General features: G+C 43.6%; 1 protein-coding gene across 3 annotated transcripts in view; it reads right to left on the minus strand.

The window, feature by feature from the left end:
* Nucleotides 1-1,638: 1,638 nt before the first annotated feature.
* The window catches only part of RRAS2 (RAS related 2), a 336,038-nt gene continuing 320,819 nt past the window's right edge, over nt 1,639-16,857 (minus strand). For all 3 annotated transcript variants that reach the window (XM_078681010.1, XM_078681011.1, XM_078681013.1), the window contains one exon: nt 1,639-3,134. In XM_078681010.1, coding sequence (XP_078537136.1) covers nt 3,047-3,134 — 88 coding nt within the window. In that variant the 3' untranslated portion in view covers nt 1,639-3,046. The remainder of the gene's footprint in view (nt 3,135-16,857) is intronic.

The raw sequence follows: 16,857 nt of genomic DNA on the forward strand, positions 1-16,857 counted from the left end.
TTTGGTTTTAAAGTAATATGTTTAACTAAAAAAAGTTAGAAGGGAATTCAAATGTAACAGAAATAGGAATATTATAGTGGTAAGGATTTCAGAGTATATGTGAGAAAAAAATATTTTACTTATTGAAAGACAATACGTTGCATTCATATAAAGAGCAATAACCATTGGCTACATAGGAAAGGGAATTGGTTGGATGTGATGACTCAAATAGAGAGAGGGTAAAATAGAAAAAGGAATAAAGGGGATTTGTGGATTGATAACATGTACGGATTTAATGTGCAAAATATAAAACTGTAGGTTCTTTACCAGCTCTCAGCTAAGTCATTTGAAGCTATATCTTGCACACAAACTGAAAATGACTGCTCGGACAAGGTGAGCAAAATAACCGTTTGAAGGCAGAGGGGCTACGATATATAAAAGTAGAAAACAAAAAAGGCAGAAAAAAAATAGTTCGGGGGCACTGGAGGCAGGTGGCAAAAAGGAGAATGAAGGCATAGAGGGGTAGTAGCGAGGGACAAAAAGAAATGGTGTAGTCAATTGTAAACAATCAGTGGGAAAGCCAATAGGTCTCTTCATGGAGACAAGAGCTACTGGTGTTCTTTGTCAATGTTTAGCCATATTATGCAGGAGCATGGCTACAAGTCTTTAAAAAAACAATGCTATGATGTAGTCGGTACTGGCTGCATCATGCGCTTTTTCTTTTTATTGCTGGTAGGAAGGAGGTTAGTCGGTGGGCAGGAAGCGCTAATACATGGCCAGCAGTTTCCCTGCCATAGTGCATTTTTGGTAGGTGGGGGGCAACATAGAATGGAAGGAGGGCAGGTGGGGTCCAGCAACAACATGGACAGCGGGTAGGGGTAAGCAACAACACGGACAGTGGCAGGGGGCAAGCAACAACGGAGAAAGGGAAGGGAGAGCAACAACACAGAGCAGGTGGGGTCAAGTAACAACACAGACGGTGGGTTGGGGCAGGCAACAACCTGGAGAGAAGGAGGAGTCAAGAAACACCATAGACAGCAGAAGGGGGTCAGCAACAACATGAATAGGGGGGGTCAGAGAAGAATAGGAGGAAGCCAGCTCCTATACACATGCACTCTGAGTGCTTCAACAAAAAGAAAAAAGTACCTCCTAACACGCAGGCAGTGGAAGGACACAAGTACTTTGCCGTGCTCCAGGCACGGGCCAAACACAAAAGAGGAAGTGAAGGCTCCACACATTAACAAATGAGAAGCAAGTAAATAACTTGCGTTCTCTCAGTCAAGACCTAAAAAGGGGCATCTTGAATGTAATATGAATTCAACATAATGTATCAACTGTGGATAGAAGTCACTGATCTGGATACAAGATGCTGAGCCAAACAAAACCTTCAAGGATTAGTGGTCAAGGTAATCTTAACCGTGTGGTAAAGAACATATGTTGCCAAATACGAGGGCACACATTGGAGGCTGCAGATAGTCAATGATGAACCACAAAACGTAAACAGGGTTTGAGAGACTATCTCTGTGACCTGAATAAAAACAAATGGTTAATAACTCGGATAACGACAAAACCATTGACCATTAACTCTTAAGTCAGATACAAAGAATATATAATTTGAATCTTCTACAAGGCACACAAGACAATAAAAGGGGACTCATATTGTTTATTTATAATGGGTAGGTCATCTTTAATTCTAGCACCTGAAGCTATACATGGGTATGCTTTGTAATCAAAACGTCATTAACTTGTTGTGCACACGCATCAGGGTGACAACTGTGCAATACCGCTCAGTATTTTGAATCAGGGAACATAATTTGAATTGTTTAAACACAATCCACACACTTCATATTCAAAACCCATCCACAATCAAACTAAATATGTTTCTGTTAACAATTTTACAATTTTCTAATACTTCACATAATAGTCAAATCGTTAACAATTGATACTGACAGTGACTTAAGTATGACATCATTTTTACTCCATGAAGCTACATTTAGCAGGTACATGTATGTCCTGAAGAAGCACAATCATAAATGATTTAGTAGGGGGTACAATTTTACTGTTGCTCTGATAGGCTGACCTATAATCTTGTCAATTAAAACTGATCAGTGAGAATTAAATACTTATCTTTACATATACACAAGTTATGCTTTGAAGGCATATCGGCTTACAAACATATAAAAATACTTGTTAACTAGTTTGATAAGAAAATAATGTATAAAAGTATATAGCAAAAACATTTAATCATCTCTTAAAATGGAAAGAGCAATTCCATATTTTTATATTACATTAAAAGAAAACAACATTTTTTTTTCTTACATCGCTCACCCAGAAAGACTTGCATTAAAGGAAGACAAAGAAACTCAAAAGTCCACCTTCTTTTCTCCCAAAATCATTCAAACACTGATGTGACATGTCTCATTTAACTGAAGCGCCGAAGTCCAGTCAGATCTAGTGTATGAAAGGAGCTGAATAACTTATGGGCTCTCTTTTGCTCAATATAATAAATACAGCAGGCACCCATTTTGGCACTGAAAGAAAGCTTCAGCACCCGCTCGAGCTAAGACCATTTTGATTTGGCAATTAAATTCAGTGTTGGTTTCTTAAGGCAAACTAATTTGTAATTTGTTTTAAATGAAAAGTACAATGCCAACAAGCCCTTACTACTTTTTCTACCCCCTACAGATTTCCCTTGATGAGAGGTATAAAGAGTAACTGATGAAAAATAAAAAGGACAGCGACTCAAAATATCACAATCTTAATCCCTCAAAGTTTTTGTTTGGAGCCTGCGTTTTGATAGCTTTGTTTTACAATTAAATATTACACTGTACCAACCATTCCAAAGTTGTGACCTTTGTGTTTTAATGAAGGAGCCATAGTGTTTTGAACTTAGTAACCCTGAGTAAGGTATTTCTCAAGGACTGCATGTAGCCAGCTTATTGGCCAAGGCTGTCAGTGGAACGAAAATGGGGCATGCACATTGAAGTTGAGATGGCTAGGAAATGTGGTGGAAAACGATGAGATGAAGGACATTTGTGATGGCAGTAGATAGTGACCAATGAGATCCTCAGAATATGACACAGTGGCAGCCTTTCTTGTCTTTCTCTTTCCGTGTTGGCTCTGGGGATGGAGGGCATTCTTGCTCTTGAAATTTTCTGCAGAGATAAAAATAAGCAATTTGAATAAATATTTAAATTCTGGACATCCTATTTACTAAACCAGAACTACGCAGTAATATCATATGTATGATACGCAATGCAGTAACTCCCAAAACACAAGGAAGTAAAAGGTGTTGGCATCCAAGTTTATTGGTTTGCAATTCTACTGCAGTTTAGAATACCAGTATCAAATGTTTACCTTTAAAAACATGTTGCAATTGACACACATCTAAAGCTCAGTCACTACATGACCGAAACCAATTTCATCATCAACACAAAGACAGTAAATCTACCCAACAAGTACACTGAACCATAATTTTAGGAACACAATCACCAAACATATGATTAACATACATTACAATATTGTTTTGTGGTAGATATTTTAATTAAAGTCAATGCCAGTTTAAGTTTTTTAGAAAACGTTTTTAAGTCTAATATTCTAGCAATTTAACATGCCAGTAGAAATGGTGGTCTGTAAGAAAGACTCTTCTGAGCATTGTCTTCTACGAGTTGAGATCATTTTTTAATAATCCCCTTCACAGCAGTTGTGGTTAATGCCACACCCCTTCCAGGCTAGGAAAATAAATGCAGCCAGGCAGCGTGTGAGTGTTAAAATGCTAGACCAGATAACATGACAGCTCATGCACAAAAGGGATACAAGTATAATAAGGAACAAAAGTGAATTAAAAACCCTCTAGAGTGCAAAACATGCTGAAACAACAAAAAAGCATACACGACATGGGCTTTAATGTGCATGCTTTTACTAGTAGTAATTCTGAATGGGCGATTCACTTATTCCTGTGACACCTGTATCCAAGTAAGAGAGTTTACAGAAAGCAAACACTGACTTACAGACGGCTGCCATGCTGCTTTCAGTGAAGGCTGGGGTTCCCTTGGACATTTCAGCCTTCACTCATGCCGAACAATCCTTGTGACAACCTGGTGATCCCGGTTATATTGTAGTCTGCACTCTTGCGGAGTAATCACTGGGAAAATCTGGTAGAGGGGGGTCAATTCCTACTAAGCAGGATCTAATTCAAGAAATACTAACTTAGAAAAGAGGACCTAAAAGAGAGCTTCTATATCAGCAGGGCCAGAAGCGACAGAAGATGAACTGTGCACTTGAAATCCTCAGTCATAGGAAGAGAGCACTGCGTCAGTATTAAGGATAGGCAAACACTTTCCATGAGTTGCTGAGGCATAAGAAAATAGCTACAGAAGCATCAGCTGATTAAGTTAAAAGTCAGAATTAATTTCAAGCATATGCAAGTCATTGTTTCTAAAAGTTAATCTCTCGCTGCCTTCATAATATTTACCATGGGAGGGGTGTACTTTGAGAAAAATAAGAATCTGTTCTATAATAAACATGTTCTATGCAGGCTGGGTTGTGGCTGGAAAGCCGGAAAAGCACTTATGAATGCATTCGAAGAAGTAATTTCTCTTCTTCAAAAAAGTGAATAAAGAGAACAGGAAATGGAAATTCACTAGGCACTCTAACCTATGTTGTAGCCAAAACATGAATTAAATGGATTTTTAAATGGGTGTCATGTGAATGATGTCACAATAGCCCAAACCTATAGCTTCTATCATTAAACACTCTAGTACGCCTATTGTTTGTGGATGATTGCTAGAGATACAGAAAAGGGCAAAGGGAGTGGGTTTCTTTCTCTACGTTTGACGACCCTTTAAAACACATTTGACTATAACTTGCAGCCTTTGTCCATCTAACTGCAGAGACTCCCCTTAACTACTCCAATGAGCTATGTTACAAGCATGAACTTTAAGAATAAAAAAAGCACAGTTATCACCACATCATATCACAAACTATGTCACTGTATTTAGGACATCATGCTTAGTATTTTTGAGACAATTCACCAATATCCTACATTATTTTGCCCGAAGTACCAACTGTCTCAAGTATTTATGTCTGTAGCTTTACAAATGTTGTACACATTATACTGTATAGTTAAAAACACACACACACACATTCAAATGCATCTTCAAGGACACTGCAACTTCTATTCAGGCACACAAACTGCCAAATGAGATTCCACTTGGCAAATCCTTCTGTGTAGTCCTTCGAGAGCGCTTTTAAAGTTTTCCTGACCCTCCTCACTAGGTTGTTAGTGTTAACTGTTACAAACCATGGAGTAATATAATTTAGCTCAAATATTAGACTGGTGTTCAACAACAGAGCGAATTTTGTTAAATATTCTCATGATACCTTTATCTAAGTATCATGAGCATACTTTGCTGAACTATCGAAAGAGTATAGGCTCAAACACAGAGCCTAAACCGTGAAAGAATAAACTCAAATGTCAAAAGACTACAACCTTAAAGTATAAAAACTTAGTGCCTAAATATGGCCAGTTTACTGAACCATATTGTGGTGCTATGTTGCCCTAAACAGCAACAATTTATCATGACAAAAATGCTATGAATAACTCGTTGTACTTATAAGATATTGCCCACTGCATCAGTAAGGTAGTATTACTGTGTGCAAAAAAAATGTCTGCCACACGTTTTATCAAGTATCACCTCATCTATAAATTAGATATTACAAATATGTCAGGAGGATAAATTACTGGTATATTGCTAGAGAACGCAATACCAAGCTCGCTTGAATCGTATCCTTCCAAGCCTCATGAATCTGTTGCTATAATGCGAACTCATCAAGCCAAGGAGGCAGCACAATGTTAATAATGCCACAGTCAATCCAAGATCAGCAGGGGCAATTCCTCCGCTAAGGTGCAGAAGCATTGCCCCACTAGTTAACATGCCCCCAGAGAAAAATGAAATGGTAATAAACATTATTAACATTTTGTTGGACCCAGGCCTTTTTTTTTGGCTGGTTCACCCCTAAACTTTTTGCTTTCGATGGCGACCTGGCGTTCGTGATTTCTGGCTTGGCGCACTTTTTCCCTGTGTCCCAGGGTAAAGTGCGTGCGTGTAGTGAGGCTGGCCTGCCCTCCCATAGGAATGCATGGGGAATGTATGTGACCGTGTTAGTTCCTGATGCGTGGGGAGTGCAGGCTCGAGTTTGGTATGTGCGAACTCGTGAGATTGAATGCTGCGCAATGATGTGTGCGCGCGTGAATGTGTCTAGTGTGGAAGTGCCACTTCTAGAAGTGTGCCTGTCTGTGCAGTGAAGGTTCTGGCGTGTGATTGGCTGGAGCTGGCTGGGGTGCCAGGCTCCATGAGTCATGATGGGTCTGCCCGGTGGTGAGTGTTGAGATTAGCATGTGTGATGTGAGGGAGTGGTGCACCTGAAATGAAATGAAATGAAAGCGGGATTTATATAGCGCATGGCTGCCCGGGAGCGTCCCAGCGCTGAGATTGCATATACAACTGAGGGGAGGGGGGGCAGAGGGGGAAGGAACAGATTTATTGTGGAAAAAGGTGAGTTTTGAGTAGCTTCCGGAATTTCATGTGGTTAGGTTCGGCACGTAACTGGGTTGGCAGTGCGTTCCACAGAGTTGCAGCTGTAACCGAGAAGCGGCGCCCTCCAGTGCGGGCTTTCCTTACTCTGTGGACGGTGGCCAGGTTACTTTGAGAGGAACGAAGGGACCTGTTGGGTTTGTATGGGTAGAGCATGGTCTTCAGCATCGGAGGCCCTAGGTTTTGCATGGCTCTATGGGTGGTGCATAGGGCCTTGAATTTGACCCTTTCTCGGATCGGCAACCAATGAAGTGCCTTTAGGGCTGGTTTGGCTGATGCTCTTCGAGGGGTTCCTGTCAGAATCCTTGCAGCGGCATTTTGTGTTCTCTGAAGAACATTAATGGTGGCTTCTGGGGCCGCCAGGAAGAGGGCGTTGCTGTAGTCTAATCTACCACCTGGGTCCTGAATAGGGCTGGGCTTTCCCCCCACAATGCTGGCTCCGCCCCCTGTGGTGCGTCTAATGTCCCTAGCCCTGCCAGTGAATAGAGTAAGGGGCTGAGCACATCAAGAGTGCTCACAAACCAGCTGCGACTGGTTTTTCCCCTCACCCTGAAGCCAGACAAAGGAATACTGTGTATAAAAAGGGGCTGTGTCCCCTTACAATCGGTTCTCTCGTCCAGGATCCTTTTGCTGAGGGGGGCTGCTGCTGCTGGGCGCCAGGAGGACCGCCACTGGTGACTGCCTCCCTGCCTGGAGGCCCAGTGAGCTGGCTCTGTGCCCAGCCTTGCCCCCCCTGCCTGCCTCAAGAACTTTGCTGGAGCTCTATCTTGCTGATAGCGCCTGGGAGCGCTTTATTTTACTTATAGCGCTGGGGAGCGCTTGATTCGGCCCCTAAGCGCTTGGTAGCACTTTATTTCTCCCCTAAGCGCCTGGGAGCGCTATATTTGTCTTGCTAGCGCTTGGAAGCGCTTTACTGGCTCAGCCGGTGCCCACCCGGCGATTGCCCCGTTTATTTGCCGATTTTGCACCCCTGGCAGGTGCCCACCCCGCCAGGGACCTGGTGCCGTTGTTTTGGCCCCAAGCGAGTGCCCACCTCGCTTCATATTTAAATTACTGAGGGAGCCTACCCCTCGTTTGTCTCCCCCCATCACCGCCGCAGCCCGGGACAGCCGAAAATCGCCGCCCGGCCCGTGACCAGGAAGTCAGGCAGGCCGGGGGCGGGACTACGGGACAACCGGAAGTCTCCGTCCTTCCCCCGGGGCTCCCAGGAGGAGGGAGAGCCCCGGAGTGCTGCAGGGAGCGAGGCTCACGTGTGCGAAGGAGAGCCGGCTGCAGGTGCAGGCGGGGCTCCGGTGTCGGAGGAGAGCCCCGCGCTGCCTGAAGTAGAGACCGGCCGCAGCCCCAGAGAGAAGCAGCTCCGGGGCAGAAGCAGAGCCACCGCCGCACAGGGAAGCCGGTGAGTGCGAGGGCAGCTTAGAGAGAGGGGGGACGTCAGGGCACATTGCCGGTGCCCGCCCCCCCTCCAGTGTGTAGAGCCTGTTGAGGCTCAGGGGGCAGTTGGTTCTTTTCGAGTCCCCCAGTGAGGGACTCCAACGTTGTGGGCCCCATTTGTTCGAGCCCACGAGGCTTAGGGGGCACATCTTTGGTTTCGAGTCCCCCACAAAGGGACTCCAACTGTGCCGGTGATTTTGTGTTTAGAGTCTGCGACGCTCAGGGGGCACATTCGTATTTCAGAGCCCTGAGAGGCTCAAGGCAGCAGTTGTTTATTTAGAGCCACCAGGCTCACGGGCATTGCGAGGGTTTTGAGTCCCCCGAGCGGGACTCCACCGATTGCGAGGCCCCATTGTAGGAGAGCCCACGAGGGTCTCAAGGTGCCATATTTGTTTTACGAGCCGTGAGAGGCTCCTAAGTGCCGCATCTATCTGGAGCCCTGGGAGGCTCCACCATCACGGGGCATATTGTTTACCGGCTCCCTGCTACAGCTGCCCAGCACTTAGTGGGCAGCTGCTACGTTTAGGCCCCCCTGACACTGGGACACAGGGCGTCCTAGCCCTAGAGAGGCCAGTTGGCCGAGGGATAGTCACAGGTGGTGACTTATGTGAGTTTGGTGCCATTGTGTGTTCCTGCACCTCTGAATGTGTTTTTATGCGTCATGTGCCTGGTTCTTACACCACTGAATGTATGTTTATGCATCATGTGTTTTCCTTCCCTACACCTATGAATGTTGTGATGCATCATGTGTAAGGTGTTCATGCTTATACCCCTACAGGTATTGTGATACTTAGGTGGTTGTTCTTGGTAGTACAGGTGTTGCTAGTGAGGTCCTGGTTCCCTGCGTAATATTTTCCTAAGGTGGTTAGGGTTGCGTAGGTGGTACTTACCTGTTACTAGTGGTTACTGGTTGTGTGCTACATGAGTTATTTTATGCTACAGTGATTTTATATTCTATGTGATATTCTAAGTGCTAGTTCTAAAAGTGCTGATTCCTGACAGTGGTCCATGTGGCCCTGTCCCATGTACATATAATCCCCTGTAAATTCTGCCCGTGCCCAGGGCACCTTGTAAAGTACATGTTTATTATCTAATGTCTGTGGTTTAATAAAAAAGTATTTTTTATATATACCCTTGTGTGGAGTTTACTTTGTGGTGGGCCTTGGGTGTTGTTGCTGGGTGCGCGCGCAAACGCTTTACACATCGCCTCTGAGATAAGCCTGGCTGCTCGTGCCAAGCTACCAAGGGTGTGAGCAGAGGTTATCTTGGCGGGTAACTTCCTTGCCCTGACTAGAGTGGTGGTTTTTGCCTGGCTTTGGCGCAAGCCTTAGCCAGCCAGAAATCCCATTTCTAACACATTTTATTTTTTCATTGGCTCTGCAAACCCACGGCCCGAGCTGAATCTCAGGACGGGGGCGGGCCGCTTCTGAATGGAAGCAGCAGAGGGGAGTGATGGGCTGGCCGCTTTAAAGTGCGCACGTCTCTTTGGATGCCATCTTGCGACGGCCAGCCAGACATGTGCACTTTAAACTTCTCAACCCAGTTGACTTGGACAGCTGGGTTGAGACCGAGCAAAGGCCTCCAGTCCTCTTTGGTGAGCTGAGAGAGCCTGCTCCATCCAATCCTGGCGCGGCTGTCATATGTTATTTGAGTGTCCCAGCGCGAACCTTGAGAGAGTGAAGAGGAGCCAAGATTAGGGAAATAGATGAGTTTTCAGCTTCTTCTCGAATAGATTTGGGTCCTGAATGCACAAAAGCGCAAAGGGCAGATCGTTCCAGGCCAAAACGGCCTTAACAGCTAGAGAGCTGCCGCCTGTCCTTTGCAAGCGGAAACGTGGGATTTGGGCCAGGAGTTGAGTAGAGGAACGCAGTTCTCTTGCAGGGGTATAAAAGGAAAACCGCTTCTGAAGATAGCCAGGCCCGTGGCATAAAGAGCGAGGTGGGCGATAACAAGGATATTAAATCTAACCCTCTTTGCCATGGGCAGCCTGTGTAAAGTGCGTACAGCATGAGAGCAGTGCCAGGTTTGGTATAGCGACATGTCTGGGGTTCGCTGGAGACAAGAACACCGGAGCGAGGACGAAGGCAAGTGACTTTTATATCCTTTCCTTTTTTTTTAATGTATTCTATGTCTGTATGTATCCCTAAGTCGCTCACATGCGTTGCATCACTGTTTAAAAGTAAATAATTTAACTTTAAAACAATAATGTAATGTATGCCAGCATAAAGTTAATCTAGGGTACTGGTTTTGCCGCCTCAGCACTCTCCATTACAGGCAGCCATCGCTGGAGTTCAGCACAATCGAATTCTATTTTACCAAAAAAGAAAACATATCTTAACGTTGAAAACACTTAAATTTTGCAACAAAAAAATATAAAAATGGAAAGAAAACGTTTAATCTTGCATACAGAGAAAATGGCACATCTAGCAGAACGTGGTGCTAGTCCTAGATCAAATTGACAAAGAAGTTGCAATTTACAAACACCAAATTATTGTTTTCAAGGCCAGGGAGGAAAACACATTTTAGGCATGGTAGTAAAAGATGAAGCACTTCGCACTTTCATGTTTTAAATCTTTGTGGAAAAACTCTGAATGCGGACACTGTTTGCCTACAGAGTACGTTAGCCGCGTGAATAAACACAATATGTATTACTAATTTCTTGCTTTAACTGGTTAAACAAAATAAGAAAATATTAGGATTCTAGTCCAAATATCTGTCAAGTTTTGACAAAAACATCTATAAATAACAGCTGCCATTTCTAAGTGCTGTACCGAACACGTGTGATTATTGCCCAATTAATTTATACTTCATTAACCAACCTTAGAAGGATGGAATGCAGAGTCAGTTTTTCCAGGATTGAAACTTGTGTCTTGCAGATAAATAAATGTTGGAGAAGCAAGTGTTCCACACACCAAGTCATCTACTTAGTAGTTCCTCAAATAAGAGTTTTTCCACTACCCTAATTTTTTGGGCCGATAAGGATTCTACAGTCACCCCTATTTCTGCATTCTAGAGTTATTTTAGAACACAGGATGCTCCTGTATGTGGGCACTGCCAAAATGTGGAAATCTTTTACATGTGGACACCCCATGTTTTTGACCGTTCAGACCTCCGGGCATTGAGAGGCTGGTAGATAATTCTCAAGGCAAGTACCCTACACATAGACCTGACATCTAATTCGGCCTAATTGAATTTTAATACCGTCCATCGTAAAAACGCATATAGATGGTGCAAGACTGCCTGCTTAACAGCGCGGTCCGTGCCAGTAACATCGGTGGGGCCAGGTGTGGGAGGTATTCCGAGGGACGATGCAAAGGGAAAATTACATAATTAATTTCCCTTCTGCATCATCCCTCGAAATCCCCCCTCACGCGGCTCCACCGCCCCACTACTGTTACCTGCATGGACACGGCTGCTGGTTAATCGCAAAATTACTGCAAGGTTTGGGGCTCCTTCAGGGCTGTAGATCCAGGTATCTGACCTTGTGGAGCTCTGAACTTCCATGGTTACTTAGCTTTACCTGCAGAAGTTTTCCAAGTACGAAACAAGCATTGACAAAGCCAATAGGTCTCGCCTAATCGAGATTCATGGGTTTTGACAATGTTTTATTGAGTCCTGTTGTATAATCTGGCCTGTCATGTCATTGTATAGTATGTTCATTATACAGATCGCCTAGTCCGTATTTGTATAGCTTGTTATAGCCTGTCATTTCATAGTATGTTGTCATAACGTGTCATTGAATTGCATTTTATGGTATAGTATGGTGTGGCTTGGTCTGTTATTGTAAAGTACTATATGGTCTGTCATTCTATAGCAGGAATCTCCAACTTTTTCTGTAGTGAGAGATACTTCTGATCAGTGAAAATCATCATGAACAACTGAAAGCTAACCAACTTGTGCATTGTGACAATAAGTTCCTACGCCCATCTTGATTGATTTTAAGCCTAATGTCCATAGAGCCAGATACTATGGTTTGAACTAAATACTTGGACTAGGGGCACTATGGCAGAACTGCCATGTGTTTCAGTGAGAATCTGGTCTTGGGGATGTAAGAATATGTATGCGTATGAATGGGAGAGATGTGAATTGGTGACTGAGAGCCTATGCTTTATATACTTGTGGCACTGGAATATCTTTCATCAAATGTGGCACCATTACATGTACAATACACACTCAAGACCATTTTTTTTTTTTTTTTTAATTGGAGAAATTTAATGCCTGGAAAACGTTATGCAAAAATGCTCATGATGTTGAACATTTCTCCAATGCTGTATTTGTCAGTTAGAAATATGGCACCACGTCTACCAGTCACTGGGAGCAAGATACCTACTTGGAAATGGTATTACATTTAAATGGAGTTTTATGGAATCCATATAAACATAACGTTAACTCTTCAGTTTAATTTTCTCCCATTTCAAAGTGTCACAAACACCAGGCATCTTGCTCCCACTGGCCTGTAGACAAGGTGCCATATTTAGAACAAAAAAATACAGCTATTTGTTTAAATGGGAGGAATTTAAAGTGACGAAACATGCTTCATAAAACATTAAAATTAAATTGGCTTAATTGAAAGTGGGGAAAAACATTAAAACTTAATGTTTCATAGAAATATTTTTCTTCACTTTCAATTTCTCCCATTTAAAAAAAGAGGACTGCCGTTTTTAGGTATAAATATGGCAAAGTGTCTACTGGGAGCAAGGAGCTTTTTATAAATGCGACACTTTGAAATGGGAGAAAATGAAAAGTTAACTTAATCATTAGGGTAACTTTTCATTTTCATCCATTTAAAAGTATTCAGAAATATAATTTTCTTCTCACAATCGCATATTGATTTGACAAGTACTTAAGAGTTAAATACCTCAGTGCCTCAGTTCTTTACCTCTGTGCCCTGCGTCATATATCTGACTCCAGAACTGATCACTTTCAGGCCCTGCTTTCTGCAGCCTGAGGATAGTAATGTGAAATAAACACAGCCTTCTCTTAACTTTATAAAACAATAAAAATGTGACCCTGTGCTTTTTAGGTCTCGCTAGAGCCAGCGCATGCGCTGTTCTGGCGAGACATTTAGTAAGCTGGTTTTTAAAGTGCTACCAAAGGCAGCCACCAGCTTGCTATTACACGCACAAGCGCGCGCCTCGCTCCGCCTTTCCAATGTTCTGTTTCACTTTTGCGCGCTCACAACTTTACTTTTGGTATAGTCGCAGCACCCACGCTTTACTTTTAATGTTAAAAGTAAAGCGCAGGTGCTGCGATTATAGCAAAAGTAAAGAAATAGATTTTTTTTCTATTTCTTTACTTTTGGTATAATCGCGGCACCCGCTCTTTTCTTACAACATTAAAAGAAAAGCGTGGGTGCCGCGATGCTTGTTTTTATATGGTACCCGGCTCAAGGCAACTGCGGGAAGTCCTCGAGGTTCTAGGGGTAAACCCCGCCTGCAGCAAATGGGAAACATCCTTTACAACGTGGTGGACCCTTCAGAACTGAGTTTTCGAAAGAAACTTAAAACGCACCTCTTTCAAAATTAATTAGGCCGCCCTTCTTCTGTCTCTAAGCCCCAGTTCCAGCGCGGGGACACGCTTTCTGCGTAACCATGCGCTTTACAAATATCCCTAATAAATAATAATAATGTCCTTTAAAACGCAGCCATTACAACGCAAGTCATTACTATGACTTGCGCTGGATGGCGCTCTTGCTTAAGGAATAGTTTAATTTTCTATTCCAACACCTTCCCTACTGTTACGTGGGCTGGAGTTGGAATAGAAAATTAAATTATTCCACAATCCAGCGCCCTCCAACACAAGTCGCTGTAACGACTTGCGTTGTGTAAACTGCGTTGTCAAGTACCGCAATCAAAATGATCGCGTTGTACTGACATACATCTGCAGCAAATGGAACAAAAATAATCATTAGGCAGCGACTGCTCACCTCCTCCTATGGCTTAGTAGTGACGCACTAACTAGTAGTGACCTCTCCTCACCCCAACTAAATTGTACAATGGCGCCGTTGTTTGAGAAGTGTTACGCTTAGTAGTGCCGGTTCTTCTTTTATTGCCTACAGACACCGCCTGTTTTCACAGGTCTACTGTGTGGGGCTAGGCCTGGGCGTGTCTGTGCTGCGTGCCAGTGCTGCGTGGGTGTGTCCACGCCGCGTGCCAGTTGCTTCCGCCACCATGTTATTTTTGTTCTCAGTGAAAGGCAATCCCGGAGTCGCAGACAGCTGGTCTGGAAAGCAGCGGGTTAAGCTTCAGGTGCTAGTGGATCAGTGCGTGAGGTACTTTGAAAGCTTTGGGGCTGAGGGAGTAGCTACAAAGTCTTGTTTTTTTAGGTGTACAGACTAGGACCAGCGACAGTAGAAATGCACGGATCACGCCTTATTGTATTAATCACCTCCACACCCTATACCATCGCAAGCATCTTCCATGTGGTAGCTGCTTGCGATGGTACAAGGCTTTGTAGCTACTCCCTCAGCCCCAAAGCTACATACATTTTGACTGGTATCGCGGAAAAGTGACCAAGGGAAAGGAGTCCCGGGCAAGCAAAGCCTTTACTTTACGGTCTCAGAAATGGAAGCGCTGAAACTCGTTTGCTGCTTTTCCTGAAGCCCACACTGCAACTTGTCAAGTTTGATCCGGTCAGAAACTCAGTTTGAAAGATACAGTTTGTGATGATACTATTCACTCCACGAAGGTAGCTCATGTTTCTTTAATGGGCATATTAAGTATTACTGGGGGAGGCAAGAAGATGAATCCTTTAACTTGCTCTGAATTAATTAGTATTTTTCATACATTTTGTTAAAAATCTGCTGGCTAGATTTCTTCCATAAAGTTTTTTTTTTTACGTAGCTTATTCTTGGAAGAATGTATGTAGTTTTGGGGAGGGTGGGGTTTATTAAAAATGTTTTACACTCCACATATTTGAAGAAAAAGGGCTTTGAGATCATCAGCTTTATTGTTGCCTGTGCAGAAGGAATCTGAATGTAAGCCTCTGTAACAGGTACTAAGCAGTCCATTTCTGCGGCTATGATTTGTGCATTTCTTACATAGTATTTTAGGAACTTGAGGTTGCAGAAGTAAAATTCTCCCTAAAAGAAAAAGTGTTGGTTTCTATTGAAACCTTGCTTAATTTTGTGTTAATGATATTTCCTCCTTGACACTTGAAATAAGCAGGTTATCGGAGATGCATCCTAGGTGGAACTTCGGACTCGATCCTGTGGTACTTAGAAAGGTCTTGGTAACCGAGGTTGGTTGAGAAAATGGGACGTTAATGTTTCCATTTGACCCATTGATTTCCCGCTTTGTAGACAATCATACTTGCTGAGATGAAGAACACCTGGGTTCATATAAAACCAGGTTAAGGTGCGTATGTGTTCAGTACTCATTCAGCAGATTCACTTAAAACACTGGTTTGAACTGGTCATGGTGTGTTTTTTTTTTTAATTATCCAGTTAGGTACATGTATTATACGCTATAGACTGCTCGACAACTTGAAGCCATCTTGCGTCCACCTACTGTAAAGCTAATGTTGTCCCTGGGTGATGTACAGTTAAATACTCAAGTTCAGGAGCCCGTGGAGTAGTTGCTGGCTCTTGTAGTATTCTGATTTAGGTTGTTCGTCATAACTGTTGAGGTAGCTGAGATAGTAGATAAGATCTTTCTAGTTGTCATTTTATATTGGTCTGTGCTCTAATTTTGAAACTGGAGTTTTCACTGAAGGGAACAAACACATGCCTTCCCAGATTGGTCTCTGCCACATCTTTTGCGAGGTCCTCCGAGCCTTGCCGCTTAATGGAGTTTCTGGGCGTGAAGGCTTTTGTGGGCTCCGATTGGCTTGACTCTGTCCCGCCCCAATCGTGTGATTTTTTTTTTTTACTAGAGGCTCACGCACGATCTCACTTCCACTCCTGACTCCCTTCCTTTCCCTTTCCTCCCCAGACCGGTCTCCGCCACATCTTTTGCAAGGTCCTCCGAGCTTTGCTGCTTAATGGAGTTTCTGGGTGTGAAGGCTTTTGTGGGCTCTGATTAACTTGAGTCTGTCCCTCACCGCACACAAACTACTAACACACACACATCCATACCCGACTTCTGTGCACGGACTGTCCCTACAAACTACAAAAACACACAAAAACAAACACACACACAAAAACACACACACACACACACACATGACTTCTGTACATTGACTGTGCCTACAAACTACTTACACACACACACATCCATACCTGACTTCTGTACATTGACTGTGCCTACAAACTACTCACACACACACACACACACACATCCATACCCGACTTCTGTACATTGACTGTGCCTACCAACTACTTACACACACATCCATACCTGCACACACATCTACGCAGTACCGACATCGCTATACTCAAACAAGAGGAAATCACAGTAAAAGTGCCTTGAATAGACAGATCACCACGCTACTAACCTCACCCGGTCTACTGACCTCGCCCTGTCACACCCACACTACAAACACCGGAGCTCCACGCGCACTCTTCACACCAGTACAATTCAAGCTACAGTGAAACTTCACAGCACGCCGCACCTGGGTGTGGAAAGGAATCCATGTTGCATAAAGATGAGCATAAAAGGGACTTGCGTCGCACTAGCAGCCCCAGAGCCTCACACTACAGAGCAGCAACAGTCACAAGTCCTAAAAATGCACAGTTGCACACCACAATTAACCGTCTGTATTAATTTACATGCAGGACCCACCTCACACAAACGCATTGGCTCAAAATACCACCACAATTCAAGATGGGCTCGCGTCCTTGGTCAGAAGCATATGTGTTCCAAACGCTCACATATGTGCAAGGCGTGCAGGACATTAGTGTCCTAATTCCTAA

This window comes from Lissotriton helveticus, chromosome 3_1 (assembly GCF_964261635.1).
Source record: "Lissotriton helveticus chromosome 3_1, aLisHel1.1, whole genome shotgun sequence".
Lineage (NCBI taxonomy): Eukaryota > Metazoa > Chordata > Amphibia > Caudata > Salamandridae > Lissotriton > Lissotriton helveticus.